The sequence below is a fragment of the Herpailurus yagouaroundi genome, unplaced genomic scaffold (assembly GCF_014898765.1).
Source record: "Herpailurus yagouaroundi ecotype Mexico unplaced genomic scaffold, PumYag 140, whole genome shotgun sequence".
Lineage (NCBI taxonomy): Eukaryota > Metazoa > Chordata > Mammalia > Carnivora > Felidae > Herpailurus > Herpailurus yagouaroundi.
Window position 1 is genome coordinate 50,737,640 of NW_024412395.1, and position 23,802 is coordinate 50,761,441.

A 23,802-nucleotide genomic window follows, 5' to 3' on the forward strand; every position below is an offset into this window, starting at 1 on the left:
AAAAAATTAACAATGATCAATTAGGAAGACACAAAGAGGAGAGCTGGTTCTATCCTGGGCCACAGGCCCTTAGGCTAAGGGCTTAACCCCCTCCCTTTCCCTCCTGTCAGTCCCCCTTTCTTCCCTCCACGTTTAGTTACTTATCTATAAAATAACGCAAGTAGACCAGCTGATAGCTAAGGTTTCCCCCATCTATAAAAGTCTAACTTTCTACTAGAACAGGACAGGCACAAGACTGAAGGGAGTTTGAGCAGAGGCCCTATACTATAAAAACTGGCTAGGAAGAACTTCAAGCAGAGAAAAAGAAGCCAACTGCTGTGAAATTAAAGCAGCAGCAGTATCAGAGATGTGACAGAACCAAAATATTGCCTGTTTGTTACTGGGCCCATAATCCTTTTAAATACATAAACTTCACCTGAAAGTGTAATTGTCATAAAGCTGATACTAACTATAACAGGCATAACCCAGCTTCTATTGAATGAAAGAATATAACTTGAAGACCAATACCATTTTCTCAAAAAAACTTTCAGTCATGTACTGGGATCTGGGAATTCCTCAAAGAAATGTTACTTGAAAATGCCTAAGGCTTCCTTATGTGCACTTGGAAATTAGAAATACGAATAGAAAACAAAAAAAGAAATGTTACTTTTAGTGTTGGTCAATATAATAATAGCTGTAGTTACGATCTTTGTCTATATGCCTTACATATTCAGCACGTTTATCTCTTTATGTTAATGAAATGTCATGGAGTAGATTCTCTTATCATATCAATTTTGCAGATAAGCAATCTGAGCCATGAAAGTTTAGTGACTTCCCCAATGTCACACAGCTAGAAAGTGGTAAAGCCATTGCTAGAACCCAGACAGCCTGACTCCAGAGTTCAGGCTCTCCCAATATTTCTTAACAGCATTCTACAAAATATGAAGAAAATACAAATAATTTTAGCTACAGATGTGTTATAATTTTTTTTAAAGACTAACCATAAAATACTCAGAGGTCTTTTCCAATTTCTAATGATGCAAACTTTGCAGGAAGGTCTTACCTAAAGTGTGTGCTCAAATAAGGATCTTTACAATGTCATACTTTACTTCATCTGATAAGTCAATAGGACAGGAATCTAGAAATCTCCTTAACCTTACAGGAAGGTTACCTAGAGGTCAGGTGATAGAAACCTGAAAAGAATTTCTGAAAAAATATCCAGAGTTATGGTGTGTAAGTGGCAAAGACTTGTAAAATACCACTCAGATTCTTTAGTAACCTCATACATGGGTAGTGACTTAGGGAGCATGACATTTTTAGTACAAAATAAAAGAGACAGGGAAATAGAGGAGAGAGCCACACACTATAGCAGTTAAATTATAGCCTCTGGACTCACAGCTCTGCCATTTTCTAGCAGTATGACCTTCAGCCAGTTAACTTCAATGACCCATGCCTCCATTTCCCATCAGTAAAACAGATATAGAAAGAGTACTTACATCAAAGGGGTATTATAAAGATTAAATGTCAACATTATAGTATTTATAGTATTATAAAAATTAAATGTCAATTAGTGTAAAGGACTTAGAACAGGGTCTGCCACATGTATAAGTGTACGATATGCTATTATTACTGTACATGTTATTGTATATTATCAGAGAAGATGGATGGATTTAAACCACCAAAAAGAGTAAGTTTGGCGCGTTTGGGCTCTGTGCAGGCTCTGTGCTAACAGCTCAGAGCCTGGAGCCTGCTTTGGATTCTGTGTCTCCAACTCTCTCTCTCTCTCTCTCTCTCTCTCTCCCTCTGCCCCTCTCCCATTCGCTCTCTCTCTCTCTCTCAAAAATAAACATTAAAAATTAAAAAAAAAAAAAGAGTTAAGTACACCTTATTGGTGACTAAACCATCAATCCAGGGGAGAAAACACCTGTTTGGGTTGTATGGGAACAATCCAGATGTATCCCAGATGAATCCGGACAAGATTTCCTTTTGCCAGGCACTGACAGGAACATACAGTAAATCCTATGGCTATACTTAGGACATACGATGTATATCACCCTAAGAGCTGCGGCAAACCCTCCACGATAATAATAAATCCTCTTTCCGTGTTACCAACCCTGAGAAAAAGGTGTGCAAAGCAAGAATTATTAACAGTCTCTCCCCGCCTCCCCTCCCTCTCCAAAGATTTTTACAAACCAGTGAGGTTTGTTGGCGTTTCCAAACTTCTCAGGAAGTCTGAAATGGGTACTGCTAGGAGTTGCTGTATAATTATTTAGTTGATTCCCTCTAAGGAGCTTACGCTAAGAATTGAGGAAAGAAAGCAGATTAACCATTTGAATACATGCCACGGCCCATCCACAAGCTTTTCCCTCTCTCTGCCATAAATAGGGACTTCTACAGTCCCCACCCGTCAACCCCAATATGTGATCCAGGGAAATCAATTTATTGCTTTGGCTAATCCTACAACAATAGGGGTTTCATTTTCATTGTAGGGCAATTAAGTTGTCCGACGGGAAGGAAGGAGCAGGAGGGGAGAGAAGTGGGGGGAGAACTCTCCCATCCCCACAGACAGATTAGTCCCTGTGGAGGCAGCAGCGTCCGTTCTGTCTGTCTGGTGGTCGGTCACACGCAGCTCCGGGCTGCTACCTAGCAACGCAAAGCCTGGAGAGAGCTCGCGGGTTCCCCGGCCTCCTCCTCGCCCTTCCCATTCATCCCTGGTCTCTCTCTTTCTCTCTTTCTCTTTCTCTCTCTCTTTCTCTCTCTCCCCCACCCACCCCCCACTCCGTTCGCTGCTCTGTCTTCAAAGTTTGCTCCTCTCCCTTCTCTCCCTTTTTCTCCCTACTTGTCTTCCCTGTTTTTCACCCTTACTGTTTTTTATTCTCTCCACTGCTTCCTCCCTTTCTTTCTCTGCCTCTGTTTCTATAAAAACGTAAATTCTGACAACTTGAGAGAATTTTAAAGCGCTTCATACCAGAAACTTTTGCTTTCGAGCCCTCAAAACTCTGGCCGCGCAGACGGGGCCCCATTCATCAACACAAAAGCCCCCACCTCCCCGTTGAAAAGGAAAACCCTTCAAGAAAATGCTCCAGTATTATCAGCCGCTCTCTCCGCCAATCCCGCCTCTTTGCCTTATCTCGGCTCGTAAATGATCTGCATCGAGATGCAGTCTCTTGAGGGTCACAGCGGGACCAAGTTTCGCCGAGGAAAAGAAGGGGGGGTGCTCTAGCCCTCGAAGGGATCTCCCCGGCTGCGCGCTGCAGGTGGAAAGCTGCGCACTGAGCAGCTCCGAGGACCGCTCAGCACCCCCAGGGAATAAATAAGTGGGGGGAACAGACTGCGCACAGGCTGAGAGAACCTCATTCTCCGGGTTCCAACTGCAGAGTGCTTTCCAGAGGATCGGGAGAAAGTCCCGTGGGAACAAAGACGGGGTCCCCGTGGGGTGCGCTGTCACCGAAACCGGCGGAGCCGCTTTCTCAAGTTTGTGGCTGCTCGGTTGCCGGGCGGGCGAAGGAGGGGTGCTCGCGCTCGCCCCTAGCTGAGCAACCTGAGCGCCCCAGCGGGAGCCGCTCCAACGCCGCCGCCCTGCCCTGGCCCCCTCCCGGCCGCGGTCCCCTCTGTGCGCTCACGGACTCGACCCCTGCCACTGCCGGGTAAGTCCGGAGCTCTGCGCGGAATTCCGGCCAGCGGGCGCTTACCTTGGCCACTGGCCGGCGCCAGGCAGGCGGCAAAAGCCAGCAGCAGCGTGCACGCCACCGCCGCCGCCCCGCGCTCCATCCCCGCGACCGTCCGGGGCCCCGGCCTCGCTGTTCCTTCCCCGGGAGGTGGGCGCGCGTAGCCCGCAGCACCGGCGGCACCTCTGCTCGCGAGCGCTCCTGTAGGCCTGCACCCCGGCGGGCTCCTAGTGGCAGAAAGCCGGCCCCAGCGCCCGAGGCATCCTGTTTTCTACCCGCGCAAGTCCCCACCCTCCAGACAGTGCATAAAGCCCTTGAGACCCGACCGCCCCGGAACTAGCATGCGGGAATCCAGCGGGGCAGGCCCCCTGCCGCCAGGCCCGCCCCCTGCACTTCGCAGCGTAGGGAGGAGTAGGGACTCGAACACACGTGCGCTCTCACATGCACACCCCACGCGCGCGCGCGCACACTCACACACGACTTCATAGGGTCGCGCGCCCACCGTAGCCCACACTCCTCACTGTCACACAAACTGACAGTCTCACGCGCTCACTCGCGCGCCGGCACACACATTCCTAAGTCGCACACGCGTGCGGTACTCCACAGTCACACAAACACCGACACGTGCACGCACACTTCACAGGCATTCACACGTTTACTCACTCCTGGAAGTCTCACACTTGTGCGAACACCCGCCTGAGACACACACACACACACACACACACACACACACACACACACACACGGGCACGTTCTGCCCTAGCCTCTGCGCGGGTTTGCCTGCGCAACAGAAGTCGGCTACGCAGTCCGCGGGGAAACCTACCACCGACAGTCTTAAAAAAGGAAGAAAAAGAAGAGAAGAAAACGGAAGGAATAAGCCCGCTGGGAGCGATTTGTGACCATTCTGTAGTCTGAAATCTCTAGGCTTCTCGGACACCCCGGTTTCACCCACAGAGTTGAGATGCTGAGATGGGTGCTGTTTTGTTTTGGGTTTTTTTGTTGTTGTTGTTTGTTTGTTTGTTTGTTTTTCCAAGAGAAAGGGGGCAGATCAATGTTGGGGGGAGAGTTGGATCCTTGTTCAGCTTTTCTTACGCAGCACATACACAGGTGTCACCGCCAGATCGCGTTTCTTACAAATCTGTTCCATTTGAAGCAACATTGGAAAAGAATGAATGTCCTCTGGATTGACTGGTGCGCCTTTATATGAGGGAGAGACGTAAGGGGTTCAGGGAGCCCTGAAGCTCCCTCCTGCAAGGCAGCGTTAGACAGGCTGCCGGGGACTCCGGCCCCCAAGAGCCCTGCGGAGGGACCTTACAGCCAGCCACCCTCAGAGCATCTTCCTCAGGCGGTTCGTGACTCTAGAGCCGGCAGAAAAAAAGGAGGGGTGGCGCGACTTATTTCCTGGATCTGGGATCCCTGTCTTATGAGAAGGGGCCGTTCTCGGGCGGGGGGTCGCCCCAGAATCTCCTGTCCCGGGCTCTGGATTAACTCCGCAGCAGGGCCCCCGGGAGCCAGGTCCCGGTCCAAGGAGTCAGGAGCCCTTTTCCCCCAGCCAGAGGGGCCAGAACAGTGGAGGCGGCAGCCTTGTGCGCACTTAGTCCCGGACAGGGTCCCGCCGCCTCGCCCTTCCCAGGAGCGAGAACCTGCCAATTATTGTCACCCCTTCTCGCCGGGGCACCGACCGACCGTCTGGGGCTCTGCTGACCCCCGACAGTCCGGACCCCTACCTTCCGTGGGCTTTGGTGATTGGTGACGCTTTGCGGGGAGGAGCAAGGGGAACTATTTTAGAAACACAAAAAGTGAGAAACAGACACAGGGAAAAACTAGACTTAAAAAAAGAGGAGGGCTGTGAGAAGGGACAGCAGTCACTTCGTGGCTTTCTTTCCGAGATTTCTGGATTTGGAAATGCAGAGCTCTCTGCTCTGACCCAAGTCACTGGAACGTGGTTGGCCTCCCTGCACGGCACTGGCGCTGTCCGGCGGCAGCGCCGAGGAGGAGGCAGGATTGGGGACCGGAGGGGCAGAGGGGTCTGGGAAGTAAAGAGGCTGAGGCCGGTGGGAGGAGGGAAGCGGCGAGGGGGCGAGAAGCTGCACTTCAGTCTCGGCTGGTGATTTATGCCGGTTCCGGGCGGCCGAGGCGATGGTACGAGACCGCGCCGGGGTCAGGCGGCTCTGACGCCCGCCCAGGCCGCGCTGCATAGTCAATGAGCGTCCCCGCACCGCGGAGTTACAAAGAGCTGCGGCGGCCGCTGGGGAGGCGTGCGCGGGAGGGGCTGGGTGGCTCCCAGTGCGGGTGTGGGCGCGTGGGGGGTGTGGGAGGGTGAGCGCGGGCGCGAGTGTGGGGTGTGTGTGTGTGTGTGTGTGTGTGTGTGTGTGTGTGTGTGTCCTTTCACTGTAGCAGCCAGGGCTCCAAACATTCCTTTCTGCACTGAAGGGTTTTCCTCATTGTTGTTGTCTTTGTGCTCCTGTGTTGCCAACTTACTGGAATTCCTGACGTGGTTGCACAGCGGGGCTCAGGCTGACGGTACGAGCCAGCTGCGTTTGTGTACGGGGCCGACCCCGCCGTTAATCCCAGAATAACGCAGTGAAGGGGGGGAGAATGGAGGGAGAGCGAGAGGGAGGGGAGCAGATAAAGGGTGGGATGGGGAATGAGTGACCACTAACGGAGCACGGTCCATCACTCCCAACGCTATGGGTGTAAATTCACACATCCACAGTTTTCCACTAGAAGATCTCATTTTCTCAGTGCAACCCCAAACTGGTGCCGCTTGAAAACAAGCATCTTTTTGCAGCCTGTTTATCTCCGGTATCTATACCTGAGAAAATCTAGATTTGAAGGACTAAATCTGAGGACCAGCATCCGGGAAAGCCCGAGTTAGCACAGTGGTGATTTAAGCCGACATTGTTTCTATATGATGTAAAGAGCAATTTCTTTTGTTTTCCACATTTCTCTCTCTATATATGCATGTAAGACTTTACAGTTAGCCAGAGACAGAGAGGAACAGTGCAGAAAAGTGATATTCTAGTAAATTTATGTTAATTGACTTCCTTGAAACATTTTCGACTTGTACATATTATTTTACTTATGCATCTCAATAACAAATCATTAAAACTATTTTCAGAGAATTTGTTCCTATCTTAAACAAACTTCTGTTTCCTGCAGTGGGCATAAAGTTGTAAAATCTCCTTGAGTAAAATTCAACTTCAATTTGCTATTAATCCAACCCAGACTTGCTTCTTAAATGCTATTGAGCCAACTGCCCACTGAACAGCTCCAGTCTAATGTCCTTGATACCTTAAACTCAACATGGTGGAGCCTGGACCGTAAACCTTCATTGTTCCTTATCTCAGAAAGGGGCACCACCATCCAGCCCAGAGGCCAAGGCCTGAATTGTCATTCTTGACCCCTCCTCTTCCCCACCCCTATATGCAATCAATCATGAAGTGCTGTTAACTTAAATTCTTCAATCTACTTTCTTTACTCCCAAACCCACCCACTTCTCTCAACTTCATGGCCAGTAGCCACCTAGACTCTCTCACCTGAATAATGGCAAGAGCCTTATACAAGTTCCTTGTCATCAGTTTTGCCCCCCCCCACCATCTATCCATCTACCTTCCATTCTGCAATCAGATGATCCAAAGTGATATTTGCATTAGGCTAGTGCTTTCAAAGATCATTACTAATTAGAGGGTAAGAAATCAATTCAGTAGTTCAGACAAGAATTATTTTCAAATTAAATAAAACAGAATAGAAACTAAAATAACTTTCATGTGGAAAGCATACGTATTGTTTCACAAAACTGGTTAATTCATATGTATATATAGGTATATATGGTCACCTTATTATAGATCACAGTCAAAAAAATTTGAGGTATCTCTCCACAAATTACACATAGTAGGAGAAGTGGAGAAACCTGGCAGATATTTTAGTAGGTTTTATTATTATTTAGGTATAGTATGGTCAATAGATCAGGAGATGACTGCCATTGGAAAGGTAGTGTATTATACGCGTCCAGCTGCCAAGAGAGGGACGACGTGTCACACCACTGGGGGGCCACACAGGGAAGTACCAAAGTGAGCATTCCCAGAGGGAGAGGAGGGAAAATGTGGGCAAGCAGCTTTTCTGTGGTTTCTGAAGGAAGGAATAAGCAGATAGGGTAAACACGCTCAGGGTTGGCCAGTTTGTATTTGAAAAACACTCCGTTGGGAGAACTCTCAGAGGAGGGAGGCACTGAGGGAGGCAGGAGGTCAAGGCAAGGTGACTAGGGCATACCATCAGGTTGTCCATTACAAGGTGTGTCCAGCATATGCCTGCAGGGCAGATGTTAAAGCATCTTAAAGATTACACAAGCTAGAAACTTGGTAAATATAGCAGATGCCTCATGGTATCACTGACAAAAATGCATAATATAGCCATGAGAAAGCAGCAGACAAACCCAAACTGAGGGACATTCTATAGAATTACCAACTTGTATTCTTCAAAAATGGCAAGGTCATGAAAGACAAAGACTAAGGAACCTTTTAGAGATATGGTAATTAAATGCAACACACAGGCTTGGGTTGGACTTGGACTAGGGAAAAATATAGGAAAAACTGAGGCATTTCAATGTCGACTATCTATTGGATAATAGTATCTTGTAATGTTAAATTGTCTGACATTGCTTAGGAAAGGGAAGGTCCTTGTTCTTAGGAAATACATCCTAGAGGATTTAGGGGTACAGAAACATGACTTTGCAACTTATTCTCCAATAATTCAGAAAGCAAAATTTGTGTGTATGCATGTGTGTTAGGAAGAGAGAGAGAGCAAATGGGCAAAGAGTATGTGAGGGTTTCTTTGCACTATTCTTGCAACTTTTCTGTGAGTTTGAAATTATATTGAAATCAAATGATTTTTTCAAGTTTGAGAAACTTGGAAATCATAAATCCACATGAACAGTTCCCCTCCTATGTCCCAGTGTTCACTCCTATTATTGCCTGTGTCCATTCTTTCCCTCCCAACACCTTTCTTCATCTGGTTAACTCCGATTAAACTTTCCAATCTCATCTAAAATACCTCTTCTTCCAGGAATACCTCCCAAGCCCCCCATAGTGACTTAGGAGTCCCTTCTAATGTGTCCTCACAGCTCTTTTTCCCTCAGTCCAGCTGTCATCACACTTGTATTCCTGTAACTTCCTCAAAGTTTCTCCCTCTGAAACCAGGATAATATTTTGCAGTCATGCAGACTACATAGATCACCTGGTTATAACACTTCGGTAGTTTTCACAGTATTCTGAAATAAAAATCAAAATTTTTAGCATAATCTACAAGTCTTTGCAGGATCTGGCCCCTGGCAATCTCTTGAATCTCATATGACAGTCTAGACACACTGGCCTCCTCTTGGTTTCTCAAATATACTATCTGCTTTCCCAGCACTGATGGTGAGATTCAGAGACATAGGGGAGAGATAGGCAGAGGTTCTTGGAGCTGCCTAAACTCCTGACTCCACTCCAGGTCTAGCTACTAACCTACTATATCCTTAAAATAATCCTTCTTTTGCTCGAGCAACTTGAGTGGATCTCTGCCACATGCAAAACAGAGCAAGACTGAAACCATCAAAAAGTACCAAAAAGACATCTTAAGGTATCTCACCTACCAGGCAGCCCCAGTATGCTTCTGATATAACAACAACTGCAATCCAAAAAGGAAGAACACTGCATTTATGACTCTCCCACCGCCTACCTTTTTAAATAACTTGTAACCAGGTCCTGAGCCATAAGTCAGGTGCCGGCTCATGGTAGGTAGCCAGGGCCAAGAAAGCCACAGCAACACCTAAAGGGACAACCAGTGCAGCAGCCACGTTTTCCAAACCAAAAATGGAGACACCAGATATAGTATCACAGGAGAATCCTCCTGATTTGCAAATATAGTCATATGAAAAGTCTTGGCAGAATTTTAAAGAAACAACAGGGAATCTAGTAAATCTCACGGATTGAAGAAAAAAAGTTGAATAAAATTAAACTCTGCTAAAAAATGTTAGGACTTAATGACCCAATCACAGGAAGCTCTGGGAGTCAGGTGAGCCTAAGGCATGCACAGATGTTCTGATCAAGCCAGAACTCACCAGAGTCAGGAAGCACCAGACCCCTCTGCCCCTCCAGTCCCCAATCCCACCTTCTCCTCTGCTTCACAGTGCAGGGAGGCCAACCACATTCCAGTGATTTGGGTCAGAGCAGAGAGCTCTGCATTTTCAAATCCAGAAATCTCAAAAAGAAAACCACGAAGTGACTGCTACCTTTTCTCACAGCTCTCCTCTTTTTTAATTCCAGGTTTATTCCTCTCTGTGTCTGTTTCTGCCTCTCTTTTTGTGTTTCTAAAATAATTCCCCCTTCCTCCTCCCCTCAGAGTGTCACCAATCACCAAAGCCCACGGAAGGTACGCAAGGTACGAAGGTACAGTCTGGACTGTTGGGAGTCAGCAGAGTCCCAGACGGTCAGTTGGTGCTCCAGCGAGAAGGGGTGGCAATAACTGGCAGGTTCTAGCCCCTGGGAAGGGCGAGGCAGCGGGACCCTGTCCGGGACTGAGTGTGCTATATCAATGTCACTGCTGTGATATCTGGCACTTAGATCTCCCAGAACCCTCCTAAGGAGAATTTAGATCGAGTCTCAGAATTATTCCCCTGGATCAATAGGAGAACTCTTTCTCTTTCAGCTGCCATCCCCTATTGGTTAAGAGTGATCATGGGGGGCATTACCTTCCCTGTCACCTGGGGTATGCATGTGTGTTCACCCTAGCCACTAGAGCCTGCAGCAATGGAGAAGCTCCTGGGCACAAAATGAAAGAAATGCCACAGACACCTGAAGCATAATGATTGCAGTAAAGGTTAGGTGAAACCCGTGTAAGGAGTCAAGTGACTAGGCAGTTGTCATACCTTAATGTTCTGTGGTACTTTTACCGTGTCCCCTGGTGAAATCATTCTAAGGATCAGGATCTCTGATCCAGCAGAACCTAAACTGCATTCTTGTCATTTAACAAACTCTTACCGTGATGATGAGAGGCACCAGCATATACCTGCCACATGCTAGATCATAGAAGACAATATCCCAATCCCACAGCTTTGTCCTTCAGCAAATTACAAAGCTTTGTCCTTGTAATTTAAATACAAATTGAACAAGTCATTCTATTGTACTATTAGGGAAGCTCCCTCTGGGTTATGAGGTATACATACCTTCTTCAACTTACTATGGGGTTACGTCCTCCTGATAAACCTATCAGAAGTTGAAAGTATCGTAAGTCAAAAATGTATTTAATACGCCTAACCTACCGAACATCATAGCCTAGCCTAGCCTACCTTAAACGTGCTCAGAACGCTTACATTAGCTTACAGTTGGGCAAAATCATCTAACACAAAGTCCATTTTACAATAAAGTATCGAAAAGCTCCTGTAATTCATTGAACAGAGTACTGAAAGTGAAAAACAGAATGGTTGTGTGGGTACAGAAGGGTTGTAAGTGTTATCAGTTGTGTACCCTCGTCACCGCCTGGCTGAAGGGATGAAGGGAGCTGAAGCTGCCACTGCCCAGCATCACAACACAGCACTATACCACACACTGCCACCTCAGGGGAAAAAAATCAAAATGCAAAACTTGAAATACTGTTTCTGTTGAATACATATCTATTTTCTACCATTGTATAATCAAAAAATCGTAAGTCAAATCATAAATCGGGGACAAGCTGTATAATAAAACTGAAGCATTCCAAGGTCAAATACCCACTATTAAACCTCCTTCACTTGTAAATGAGTTGCTTGTTCTGAGGCATCACTATTCAAGATCCCATGTTAGTAAATCAGGCATTTTTATGGTGCTGGCAGAGGCACTGTGAAAAGGAAAGACAAAACCACCTTCAAAGTACCAGTAGATTCTGGAAAGAATAAATCACCTCTTCCTCCATATATAAAGGGTCCAATGTAATCAATGTGCCACCAAGGGACTGAATTTTCTATTTTTTCTTATGTCAATGTTGGCAATTTTGCTTTTCTAGGAATTTTTCCATTTCATTCACATTTTCAAATATATTGGCATAAATTTGTTCATTATTTCCTCTTATCTTTTTGGAATCTGCGTGATTTGCAGTACTGCCCTTCTTTTCATTACTATATTGATTGATTATTTCCTCCTTTTTTTTTTTCTTTTCTAGTATGACCAATTTTGTTGGTCTTTTCGAAGAACCAACTTTGGATTTGTTTTTACATCAATTACATTTTTATTTTTGTTTTGCATTTCATTAATATCTTTGCTTTTATTATTTCCATCTTTCTACTAACTTTAGGTTTTATATACTGTCAAAGTCATTTATTACATTTTTTATTTCCATCATTATATTTTCAGTTCCAGAATTTCCATTCAAATCCTTTTTTAAAGAGCCCAGTTCTCACATGAAATTGTCCATTTCATCATCTACAACATATGAATTGTATCTTTTGAAGCTGTCAATTGTTTATCTTTTTTTTTTTTTCCATTCATTTCATTCTAGCTTCTGGTATGCTTGACAAATTTTAATTGAGTACTTTAAATGAGTATAACATATTGTGTAAGCTATAGATGATGCTATCTCCTCCAAAGAGAATTTCTTTTCCTTCAAGTAGGCAGTTAAAATAGGGGTAAATCTTTGATCCAACCAGAATGAAGTGTCTCAAGACTAGATTTCAGTCTTTTTTTTAATGTTTATTTATTTTTGAGAGACAGAGAGACAGAGAGACAGAATGTGAGCAGAGGAGGGGCAAAGAGAGAGGGAGATACAGAATCCGAAGTAGGCTTCAGGCTCTGAGCTGTCAGCACAGAGCCCAACATGGGGCTTGAACTCACAAACTGTGAGATCATGATCTGAGCCAAAATCAGATGCTTAACCAACTGAGCCTCCCAGGCACCCCTGGATTTCAATCTTTTTGAGGGCTGAACTAGTTCTGGTTTGTCCTTTAAATACCTCAGTAGAAAATGTGCAGCATTTTCCAGGAACTTTTCTTCCTTAGTGGCTCTGAGTTCCAGTCTTTATCTCAGCAGCACCATGATACTACCAAAAGCTCTGATTAAACTCTTAACGTGTAAACATGTATTTATATTAGACTTCTCATATCAATGCAGCTTACAAATTGGAAATGCTTTGGAGAAGAAAAGTAGCAGAGAATTTCCAGCTTCCCTAAGTGTTTTCCCTTTCTTTCTTGGCTCATGGTCTCTCAAATGCTGAGTGTGCTGTAGTTCTCCAATGCCTTTACTGTTATTTCATATTTTTAACTTTAAAATATATTTTTCATATAATTGTGACTATTCTCTGATACTACACCAAAACTCAACAAGTTGTTCCTAAGAGTTAATTACAATAAGGAACTTGAAACCACATCAAGGAACTTTTCATCCACAATTACATTAAAATCCATTGGTCTTTGGGGCGCCTGGGTGGCGCAGTCGGTTAAGCGTCCGACTTCAGCCAGGTCACGATCTCGCGGTCCGTGAGTTCGAGCCCCGCGTCGGGCTCTGGGCTGATGGCTCAGAGCCTGGAGCCTGCTTCCCATTCTGTGTCTCCCTCTCTCTCTGCCCCTTCCCCGTTCATGCTCTGTCTCTCTCTGTCCCCAAAATAAATAAACGTTGAAAAAAAAATTTTTTTTTAAAAATCCATTGGTCTTTAACTTTGAATGGATTTTGTATCATTATATACTAGTCATTTTGAAAATATTAATTCACTCTTATGCAGCTCTTCTAAATGTTGATGTATTTCATTATAGAATATTTTTTAAAATTACATTGGCTAATATTACCACAAAACTCATTGTAAAAAAAAAGAAAAAAGTCTTTCAGTATACTTAAGCTATCCAGTTCCCAATGGCAGATACAGTTTTCCAAAATTCCAATTTTTCAATTCAAAGCATAATATGTTCTGCCTAATATTTGCAGTACACCCTGTTGTAATAGGAACCTGTTTAGTAACAAATATGGCACAAAAATAAAAACTCACTAAATTTGAATATATTGCAAAACAACATTTGGATGAGATATCATCCAAAATTTGTACATTCTGTCATCATGAAAGTAATAACTTTAAAATAATATTTAAGTCAGGGCGCCTGGGTGGCTCAGTTGGTTAAACACAGGACTTCGGCTCAGGTAATGATCTCACAGTTCGTGGGTTCAAGCCCCACATAGGGCTCTGTGCTGACAGCTCAGAGCCTGCAGCCTGCTTCAGATTCTGTGTCTCCCTTTCTCTCTCCACCCCTCCCCTGCTTGCACTCTTTGTCTATCTCTCTCAAAAATAAACACTTAAAAAATTTAATAAAAAATAAATAAATAAAATAAAATAATATTTAAGTCTAGAAATACCTCAAACTGAAAGAAAAATTAGGCTAAGAAAAGTTTTTAAAATTATAGTAAAAATATAGCAATTATATATGGTCTTTTTGAATTCTCTTTGAAAGGCCATTTACTTCTCCCCATATCCATTATACTGTCATTGGTTATATTTGGACACAGTCCACTTGAATTTTGTGACACAGAAGCAGATGCTGATGGGAGAAACAAGTTGGAAAATACCACATTACAATAAACCTATTTCCCCAGAATCAGCTGAGGTTCCCTAAACTGAAAAAAAATTACAATAAAAATAAAACCTACCATTAATAATGTTTGGGAGGGTGAGTAGCACAGAGACATTGACTCTGCTACCATCTGATTACACTGATCTTGGTAATTGTGGGTAAACTGACAGAAAACTTTTTGGCCAAATAGCTCTAAAAATTATTCTTTAAAATTGATTTACTACTTATATGACTCTTTATAATCAAAATCCTTACTATTTCTCAAACTGAAAAATTGGAGGTGCTTCCTAATGCAGGTTTTAGAAGAGAGAACTGCAAATTCTTTTCTTCCAACACACCCCTTTCCAGTGGGCAGATAAAGATAAGGATATTTTCCATACCTGAGTGCCTTTGCCTCTGCTCCTTCAGAGTTGGCTGGTTTTCATCTAGACTCCTGTCTTCACTCACCAGTCAAAGGAAGACTTCTCTCTGCTGTACCTTCCTGTTCATACAGTTATTTCAACCAACAGTTAGATAATTGCCTCAGTCAGAACAGAAGCGAAAGGGTATTATAAATGTGACCTTACAAATTAAAGTTAATAAAACAACTTTATTTGCTTTTCATAAACCCCTTACTTGTAAATTAACTCTAATTTAATTGCCATGTCACTTTGGTTACTAGAAATTTAAAGCTTTAGCTTATGATAAAAATTAAGTATTATTTTCTGTTTATGTTTGAGAGAGAGACAGACAGAGCACAAGCGGGGGAGGAGCAGAGAGAGAGGAAGACACAGAATCTGAAGCAGGCTCCAGGCTCTGAGGTGTTAGCACAGAGCCCAACATGGAGCTTGAACTCACAAAACTGTAAGATCTTGACATGAGCCAAAGCCGGACGCTTAACTAACTAAGCCACCCAGGTGCCCCTAAATATTAAATATTATTTTTATCTTCATAAAAATGTTTAGGAAATCAGTTTGCAAAGTAACGTGCATTCTACATGCTATTCTGTTAGGTTGCATAGGCTTGTACGTGTCTGTGTGTGTGTGTGTGTGTGTAGAGACAGAGAGAGGATGCATGAGGTCAAGATCAAGATTGAACTCCACTCTAAAAGAATGATCACTGAACCAGTACAAGTCTTTAGCTCCAAATGGTGGGATTTGAGGTGATCTTTTTTAACTTTTCTGTTATTTAAATTATCTATAATGAATATATGCCATCTTTATGAAAAGAGAAAAAACAATTTATATGGACACACACAGGAGGGCACACCTATCTCTCCTTTGAAAGGGAAAAATCAAGGTTGAGGAATAAAATGATCTATAAGCTGAATATTGAAAGATAAGTAATTCATATGGCTGAAATGAGGAAGCAGGAATATAATAAAATCCTTTAATTGATGCATTATAGTGCCCAACAACCTTATGTGATAAGTATTTTTATCCACTCAAGATCTCCTTTCCATTATTTATATCCAGGTTCTTTTTTTTTTTTTTTTTTTTTTTTTTTGTAATATGCCACAACTTTTATTGCGACGTGGCCATTTTTGTGAGGGTAGGGAGTTTGATCTCAAAAACAATGTTCCATTTAAGGCTCTTTTATACAGAAATTGCCATCATGACTGATATTCAAAATATTTTTAGTGTTGCCAAACTTACATGGTAAACATAAACTCCTACACTTATTCAGTAGTGTACACTCAATGGAAAACAAAAAGGCATTAACAGCTGTTTCTTTTAAGATATGCAGGTAACAGGAATGAATACTGAGGTACTAGGATAAGTTGATGACACTGTTAACAAAACTTAATTGGCATTCCTTTTGGGGGAGGGAGAGTGAGTTAAACTCATTACAAAAAAAGTGCTTTCAATGCATAGTGTTATATCTGTGCTGCCATGTCACAAAAATAGGCTTGCCAAGGCAGGTGAGGTGTATGAATGCTCGAGCCTCACAGAACTGCAATCAAGTGCAGCTATAAATAATACTGAATAAAGTTTACCATCTGACCAGTGGATAATACTTTCAAGGCATTCAATCAGCTTACCCTTTGCAGTATTCTAAGCTATTCACATTGACAATCACTTTCATTGTAGTGCTTGCTGCAAGGGAGGCATATAACCAGTTGTTTTGGCTAAAATATGACGGGAAGGCATTCCTTGGGTTCTACATAAAAGTAACAGTATTAAACAGTCTAATGGCAATCACTGATAGGCTGCTTACATGAATGGTATTTCCTTCATTCACTGTATTGGAAGGACCCAGTGGGAAGAGAAAAAAAAACAAAAACAGAAATAAAAAACACCTAACACTATTTCAATTGATTGAGGTGGAGAAATGGAAGCTCCTTAAGATCCAGATGGCACTTGCACTTTATAAGGGTTTTCCTTCAAGTGAAACTAGTTGCCTCCCAATTTCTCTCCAAGTGTTGAACGGTCCTTTATATCATCCAATCCATTTACTTGCCATTCATGTTTAATACCTGTAAATTTCTTTTTAACGGCATCTTTAGAGCTAGCACAAATCATCTTGCTTTTTAAAGGTGCACTCTCAGGACCCCAGAATATAAATACTAGGTCTTCTTTCTTAGACTCTTTTGTTTTGTAGGTGGCATCGTACAAACCATATCGGCAATCATTCAGAGGTAGCAACTTCACAAAAGATGTGTAGGGGTCCTCTACAGTATCACCAATGTCACCCACCAAGATCTGCTTTGCTTCCTCTACAATTATTTGTCTTTTGTCATCGCTTAAACAGAAGAGAACGGCTTTCTTTCTTTTTTTGATCTCCTCTTGTGTAGAAGATTTTCTTACTTTCATATCATTAAAAACTTTGATGACTTCATCATTCGCTGTAACTCCAGAAGCCATAGTGTCCGTAGCTGTGGCTGTGGCTGCGGCGGCGGCTCCGGCTCCAGGTCTGTGGCACTGGTAGGAGGAGAGGGAGGGGCAGGCGGGCAGCGGCGAGTGCGGGAGCTGCAGCCCTATATCCAGGTTCTTATATTAGGTATGTTTTTGAAGAGTAAAATTATGAATTCCCTCATTAAAAGTCTTTCATTGATAAAAGTACATACTTAACATAAAAGCTAGGTGTCTTAGAAATTGGGATGCTCAGAAAAAGGGCAATCTAGAAACACTAAGTATTTATGCACTAAGCATATTACTCAGGCAAAAACCTATTTACCTATTCATTAGATATCAAAACATTATCTGAAAACTTTAAGACTCCTAAAATAAAAATTTTATATATCATAATCATTTTAGCTTCTAGCTAAATTTGGGAGATTTCCCTGGACCTAGAAAAAACAAAATGCAATGAATAAAATGGACAAATTTGAAAAGTACATAAACTACCAAAACTGACTCAAGAAGAAAGAGAAAATCTGAATAGACCTAAAACAAGTAAGGAAATTGAATTAGTTATCAAAACCTCCAAACAAAGAAAAGCCCAGAACCAGATGACTTCACTTGTGAATTCTACCCAACACTTAAAGCAAAATTAACACCACTCATTTTCAAACTCTTCCAAGAATACTGAATAGGAGGAAACATTTCCTAACTAATTCTATGAGGCTAGAATTACCTTGATACCAAAACCAGACAAAGATACTATAAAGAAAAGAAAATTATAGGGGCGCCTGGGTGGCTCAGTCAGTTAAGCGTCTGACTTTGGCTCAGGTCATGATCTCACAGTTTGTGGGTTCAAGCCCCACATCGGGCTCTGTGCTGACAGCTCAGAGCCCAGAGCCTGCTTCAGATTCTGCATCTCCCTCTCTCTCTGCCCCTCCCCTACTTGTGCTGTGCCTCTCTCTCTCAAAAATAAACATTACCAAAAAAAGAAAGGAAAGAAAGAAAGAAAGAAAGAAAGAAAGAAAGAAAGAAAGAAAGAAAATTATAGACCATACAAATCAAAACCACAATGAGATACCACCTCGCACCTGACAGAATGGCTAAAATCAACAACTCAGGAAACAACAGATGTTGGTGAGGCTGTGGAGAAAGCGGAACCCTTTTACACTGTTGGTAGGAATGCAAACTGGTGCAGTCACTCTGGAAAACAGTATGGAGATTCCTCAAAAAGTTAAAAATATAAGTACCCTATGGCCCAGCAATTGTACTATGAGGTATTTTACCCAAAGGATACAAACATATGGATTCAAAGGGGGCACATGCACCCCAATGTTTATAGCAGCATTATCAATAATAGCCAAATTATGGAAAAAAGGACCCAAATGTCCATTGACTGATGAATGGGTAAAGAAGATGATGTGGTATATACATACTATGGAATAATACTCAGCCATCAAAAAGAATGAAATCTTGCCATTTGCAATGATGTGGATGGAGCTAGAGTGTATTATGCTGAGCAAAATAAGTCAGTCAGAGAAAGACAAATATATGATTTCACTCAAATGTGTAACTTAAGAAATAAAACATATGAACATATGGGAAGGGGAGAAAAGAGAGAGGGAAGCAAACCATAAGAGACTCTTAACTATAGAGAATGAACTGAGGATTGATGGAGGGAGATGGGGGGGATGGGCTATAAATGGATGAGGGTGTTAAGGAGGGCACTTGTTATGATGAGCAATGCATGTTATATGTAAGTGGTGAATCACTAAATTCTACTCCTGAAACCAGTATTACACTATATGTTAACTAATTAGAATTTAAATAAAATTTTGAAAAAAAAAAAACATAGACTAATATCCATTATAAATATAGATGTAAAAATCCTCAACAAAATACCAGCAAACTGAATTCAGTAATACAATAAGAGAATTACACACCATGACCAAGTGGGATTTATCCTTGTAATGTGAGGGTGGTTTAATAAATAAAAATCAATTAATGTAATATATCATATTAACAAAATGAATGATAAAAACCACATGATCACTGCCGTTGGTACAGAAAAAGTGTTTGGCAAAACTCACTTTTCATGATAAACAAAAGTACTCAATAAACTAGGAGTAGGAGGAAACTTCCTCAATATGATAAAGAACTTATCTGAAAGACCCACAGCTAATATAATAGTCAATGGTGAACAAAGTGAAAGCTTTTCCCTCAAGATCAGGAACAAACAAGAATACCCATTTTCACCACTGTATTTAACATAGGGCTGAAGGTTCTAACTAAAACAATTAGGCAAGAAAAAGAAATAAGAAGCATCCAAATTGGAAAGGAAGAAGTAAAATTATCTTTATTCAAAGATGACATGATATCATATGTAGAAAACCCTAAAGAACACACACACACACACACACACACACACACACACACACACACACACACTGTTAGAGCTAATAAATGATTTCAGAAATTGCAGGCTACAAAATCGACACATAATAATCACTTGTATTTCTATACACTAGCAATGAACAATCCAAAATAAATTAAGAAAAAAAAATCTACTTATAATAGCATAAAAAGAATAAAATACATAAGAATAAACTTAACCAAGGGAGACAAAAGATTTATAGATTGAAAACATTGCTGAAACAAATTAAAGAAAGCAAGAATAAAGGAAAAGACAGCCTGTGTTCATGGATTGGAAGACTTAATATTGTTGAAATGGCAATACTCTCCAAAATAATCCTCAGATTCCATGTAATCCTACCAAAATCCCAATGGCATTTTTTGCAGTAATGGAAAAGCCAACCTTAAAATTTATATGGAATTGCAAGGGACCCCAAAGATAGCCAAAGCAATCTTGAAAAAAGATAACTTGAATCAAGTTAGACAACTCACACTTCATAATTTCAAGACTTATTTCAAAGCTACAGGAATGAAAACAATGTGTTACTGGCATAAGCGGAGATATACATCCATAGAAAATAATTGACAGTCCAGAAATAAACCCGTACATCTGTGGTCAATTGGTTGGGGTGCCACCCATAACCATTCAATGGGGAAAGAATAGTCTTTTCAACAAATGGTGTTGGGACCACAGTATATCTATAGACAAAAAGTGAAGTTGGATTCCTACCTTGTACCATAAATAAAAATTAACTCTAAATGGATCAAAGACTTAAGTTAAAACTATAAAACTCAGGGGCGCCTGGGTGGCTCAGTCGGTTAAGCGTTCGACTTCAGCTCAGGTCACGATCTCACGGTCCGTGAGTTCGAGCCCTGCGTCGGGCTCTGGGCTGATGGCTCAGAGCCTGGAGCCTGCTTCCGATTCTGTGTCTCCCTCTCTCTCTGCCCCTCTCCTGTTCATGCTCTGTCTCTCTCTGTCTCAAAAATAAATAAACGTTAAAAAAAATAAAAAAAAAAAGTACAGGTGGGAATGCCACCTGTGGGAATGCAACACGATGCTCTGGGTCTAAAGGGTGTAGCAATATAAGCTTGTCAGGCAGTTAGCGAATTAAGGTATATACAAGAGTAGGAAAATGCTTCTGTGCTCCATTTAGTAGATAAGTCTACAAGCAGGAAGTTGTTGTGTATGCCAATCCAGTGGTTCCTGGGAGGACCCCTGCAAAGTTATAATAAACAGGATCCAGAATGCAGGGATAAATCAGGCAGGATCAAGGCAGGGAATCAGGATGTGAAATATTTTATGAAGCACACATGATTTGGAGCCAGACTCAAGTGGTTATCCAAGCATTTTCCCTTCTTAGCCGTGTGACTTTTGCAAGTTCCTTAACCTTTCTGAGTCTCAATTTTTGTAACTGTAAAGTGAAATAATAATCACCACTTCACAGATTGTTATAAGGATTGGAAATGCTGTATGTAAAATGCCCAGCACAGTAGTAGACCCACAATATGACATCCATTCTTAATTGGTTAAGACATCAGTCCTTGTAAAGGCTGAGAGCTCCAAACAGTTGAGCCAAGGCAGCTCAATTTTATATGGTTGAAAAAAATCAAAAGGAAAACAGTATCTCATGACATGTGAAAATTATGTGGAATTCAAATATCAGTTTCCAAAAATCCAGTTTATTTGAGTACTAGTTCATTTGTATACTGACTATGCTGTTTTCATTCTACATATGCCAGAGTTGAATAGCTCTGACAGAGACCACATAGCCCACACAGACTAAAATATTTACTGTCTGGCCATTTATAGAGTTTGCCAACCCCTACACCCAATCTAGAAGGTGACATGAAATGCATATGGAAATAACAGCAAATTCAAACAGGCTGGAGTAAACACCATGTAACACCCAGCAGGTTCTGAGTGCTGGGAGCCTACAAAGGATAGCAGGGTGATCAAAGAAGACATCAGGGCAGAAGCAGCTTTCAAACTGGTCCTTGAAGGATAGTAAGGGTTTCCATAAGTGATAATTCAGGAAAGAAAATTCTAAACAAAGGAAGAGTATGAACAGAGATAGGATAAGGAAAAATATAAGCTTTGGGGATAGGACACCCCAACTCTATAATCAAAAGGAATTACTAGTGGGGCATCTGGGTGGCTCAGTCAGTTAAGTGATCTCACGGTCACGATCTCACAGTTCAGTTCGTGGGGTCACGCTCCCCATCAGTGGCAGGTGGGGGGGTGGGGTGAGGCAGAGCCTGCTTGGGATTCTCTCTCCCTTTCTCTGCCTCTTCCCCACTCATACTGTCTCTCTCTTTCTCTCAAAATAAATACATAAACTTAAAAAAAAAAGGAATTACTGGGAATGAAAAATGCGAATAGCTTACTGGTTGCTCTCTCTTTATCACATGCTACAAATCATTAACGATCACAAACATCAAATTTTAAATATAATTTAATTCTTATTCTATACTCTTCTCTGGAATTTAGTGTATTGCAAGAACTATTACAGCAAAGTATGCTAAAAAATTGTATAGTACAAAAAATAGGATCCACTTGGATTGGATTAGTCAACAGCCACACTATTGGTGATCTGAATAGACATGAATTTGTATGATTTTATTCTTCAGATTTGTCACTCTACCCCCCAAAAAATGTCCCAAAATTTTATAACTGTTTTTTTAAATATGTGAAGTCTACAATTGCATGTCTGGTGGCTAAAGAGACAGTTAATAAAAATGTGCTAGTCCCTAGAAATCTTATATGACTGCCAAAGTAGATGAACTGTGTCAATAATCCAAAGGTCCTAAGCCCCCTGGATTGATGGTCGCTAAGTAGTCAATTTTTTACCCCTTTGCCAAGGTGTTTGCTTCTTGGCAAGTTAAGAATCTTCTCGGAAAATCATCTCTTAGGAAAAAGCAAAGTTCCAACCTTTGGAACTTGAGATGATTAAGGTAACTGTTTTACTTGATAAACCATGGGGTTGGTTAGAGAAGGAAATGTTTAGCTCTTGCTGCTGCTTTTGTGCACAACGTGTAAAGGGCTTCATGGGCAAGATTTGCTGGGCAATATACTGCCAGCATCAGGGCTGGCAGCTATTCACAGGGAAGCTTTGCTGGCAACATAGAAAGACATTATTTTCATCAAGCTCCCCCAGATCCTCCCAGTAATAAAGCTGCCGAGCCTATCAGGCAACCATCACAATTAAGAGCTACATTGCCTAGGTTCAAATCCCAACTCTACTCAGTTATTATGAATGACTGTAATATTTGAGCTCTCACAAAGTCAGTATAGTCACTCTTCTCTTCCTGTCAAAGAGTCCTCAGTCTTCCCCAGGATTCATTCTGTTAATGGTCCTATGGTTTTCACCATATAGTATAAACATCCAATTCTGTACACTTTCTTTTCTTATCACCATTCATCAGACCCTACTGAGGTCATTTATGGGATGTTAACACAGCAGCCTCAGAAAAGGCCTTCCCTTTTAACTTGCAAGAAGGATGAGCAGGCTAGAATTCTGTTTATGAGAGGTCTCTATCTATTATGGCATAGTCAAGCTAATGACCATCTGAATTATATTATATTTGTAGTTGAGGTCTTATAGCTGAAAGTGGGGCCAAAAATACCCTTTGATCCCTTAGATCTTCCAAGGGTCCCCAAGGATTTGTAAGCCTTTGTTGTCTAAAGATAGTTCTCTGGCTCAAACTTAGATATGTGACTATTAGAATAAGAATCAATGGAGCACCTGGATGGCTCAGTCGGTTAAGCTTCCGACTTTGGCTCAGGTCATGATCTTGCAGTAAAACAGTTCGAGCACCCCAGGTCAGGCTCTGTGCTGACAGCCCAGAGCCTGGAGCCTACTTCTGATTCTGTGTCTCCTTCTCGCTCTGTCCCTCCCCACTCATACTCTCTCTCTCTCTCTCAAAAAAATAAAATAAATAAAACATTAAAAAAAAAAACTTAAAAAAAAAAGAATAAGAATCAATGACAAAGGCCACTATTAGTACTCAAAAAGTCTCATAAAAACAAAGCTAAAAGGGGAGGGGCATGGGGGATGGTGTTGTAGAAGAATTATCTGTGAAAAGTCAACTGTTTCAAAAAAGCCTCATTTGGGGCGCCTGGGTGGCGCAGTCGGTTAAGCGTCCGACTTCAGCCAGGTCACGATCTCGCAGTCCGTGAGTTCGAGCCCCACGTCAGGCTCTGGGCTGATGGCTCAGAGCCTGGAGCCTGTTTCCGATTCTGTGTCTCCCTCTCTCTCTGCCCCTCCCCCGTTCATGCTCTGTCTCTCTCTGTCCCAAAAATAAATAAACGTTCAAAAAAAAAAAAAAGCTGGGGCATCTGGGTGGCTCAGTTGGTTAAGTG

The 23,802-nt window shown here is 42.1% G+C and overlaps 2 protein-coding genes and 1 long non-coding RNA gene across 5 annotated transcripts in view; 1 reads left to right on the top strand and 2 right to left on the bottom strand.

The window, feature by feature from the left end:
• LRP2 (LDL receptor related protein 2) overlaps nucleotides 1–3,947 on the bottom strand; it is a 204,789-nt gene extending 200,842 nt beyond the window's left edge. For 2 of the 3 annotated variants that reach the window (XM_040475305.1, XM_040475303.1), the window contains exon 1: nucleotides 3,672–3,946. In XM_040475305.1, coding sequence (XP_040331239.1) covers nucleotides 3,672–3,750 — 79 coding nt within the window. In that variant the 5' untranslated portion in view covers nucleotides 3,751–3,946. Of the gene's footprint in view, nucleotides 1–3,671 lie in introns of all 3 variants that reach the window. The other variant, XM_040475304.1, reaches the window with a different exon arrangement.
• Nucleotides 3,066–23,802, top strand: part of LOC121030665 (uncharacterized) — a 31,517-nt gene continuing 10,780 nt past the window's right edge. Inside the window, exon 1 of the long non-coding RNA XR_005790351.1 lies at nucleotides 3,066–3,626. This is a non-coding gene — a long non-coding RNA (uncharacterized LOC121030665). The remainder of the gene's footprint in view (nucleotides 3,627–23,802) is intronic.
• LOC121030664 (cofilin-2-like) lies at nucleotides 15,696–17,116 on the bottom strand. Its single transcript, XM_040475307.1, has one exon. The coding sequence runs from the start codon at nucleotides 17,052–17,054 to the stop codon at nucleotides 16,584–16,586; it is 471 nt and encodes a 156-aa protein (XP_040331241.1). The 5' UTR covers nucleotides 17,055–17,116; the 3' UTR covers nucleotides 15,696–16,583.

Excerpts from the sequence above, each read along its gene's own strand:
- LOC121030664 (XM_040475307.1), bottom strand. The coding sequence starts at position 17,054 with ATGGCTTCTGGAGTTACAGCGAATGATGAAGTCATCAAAGTTTTTAAT.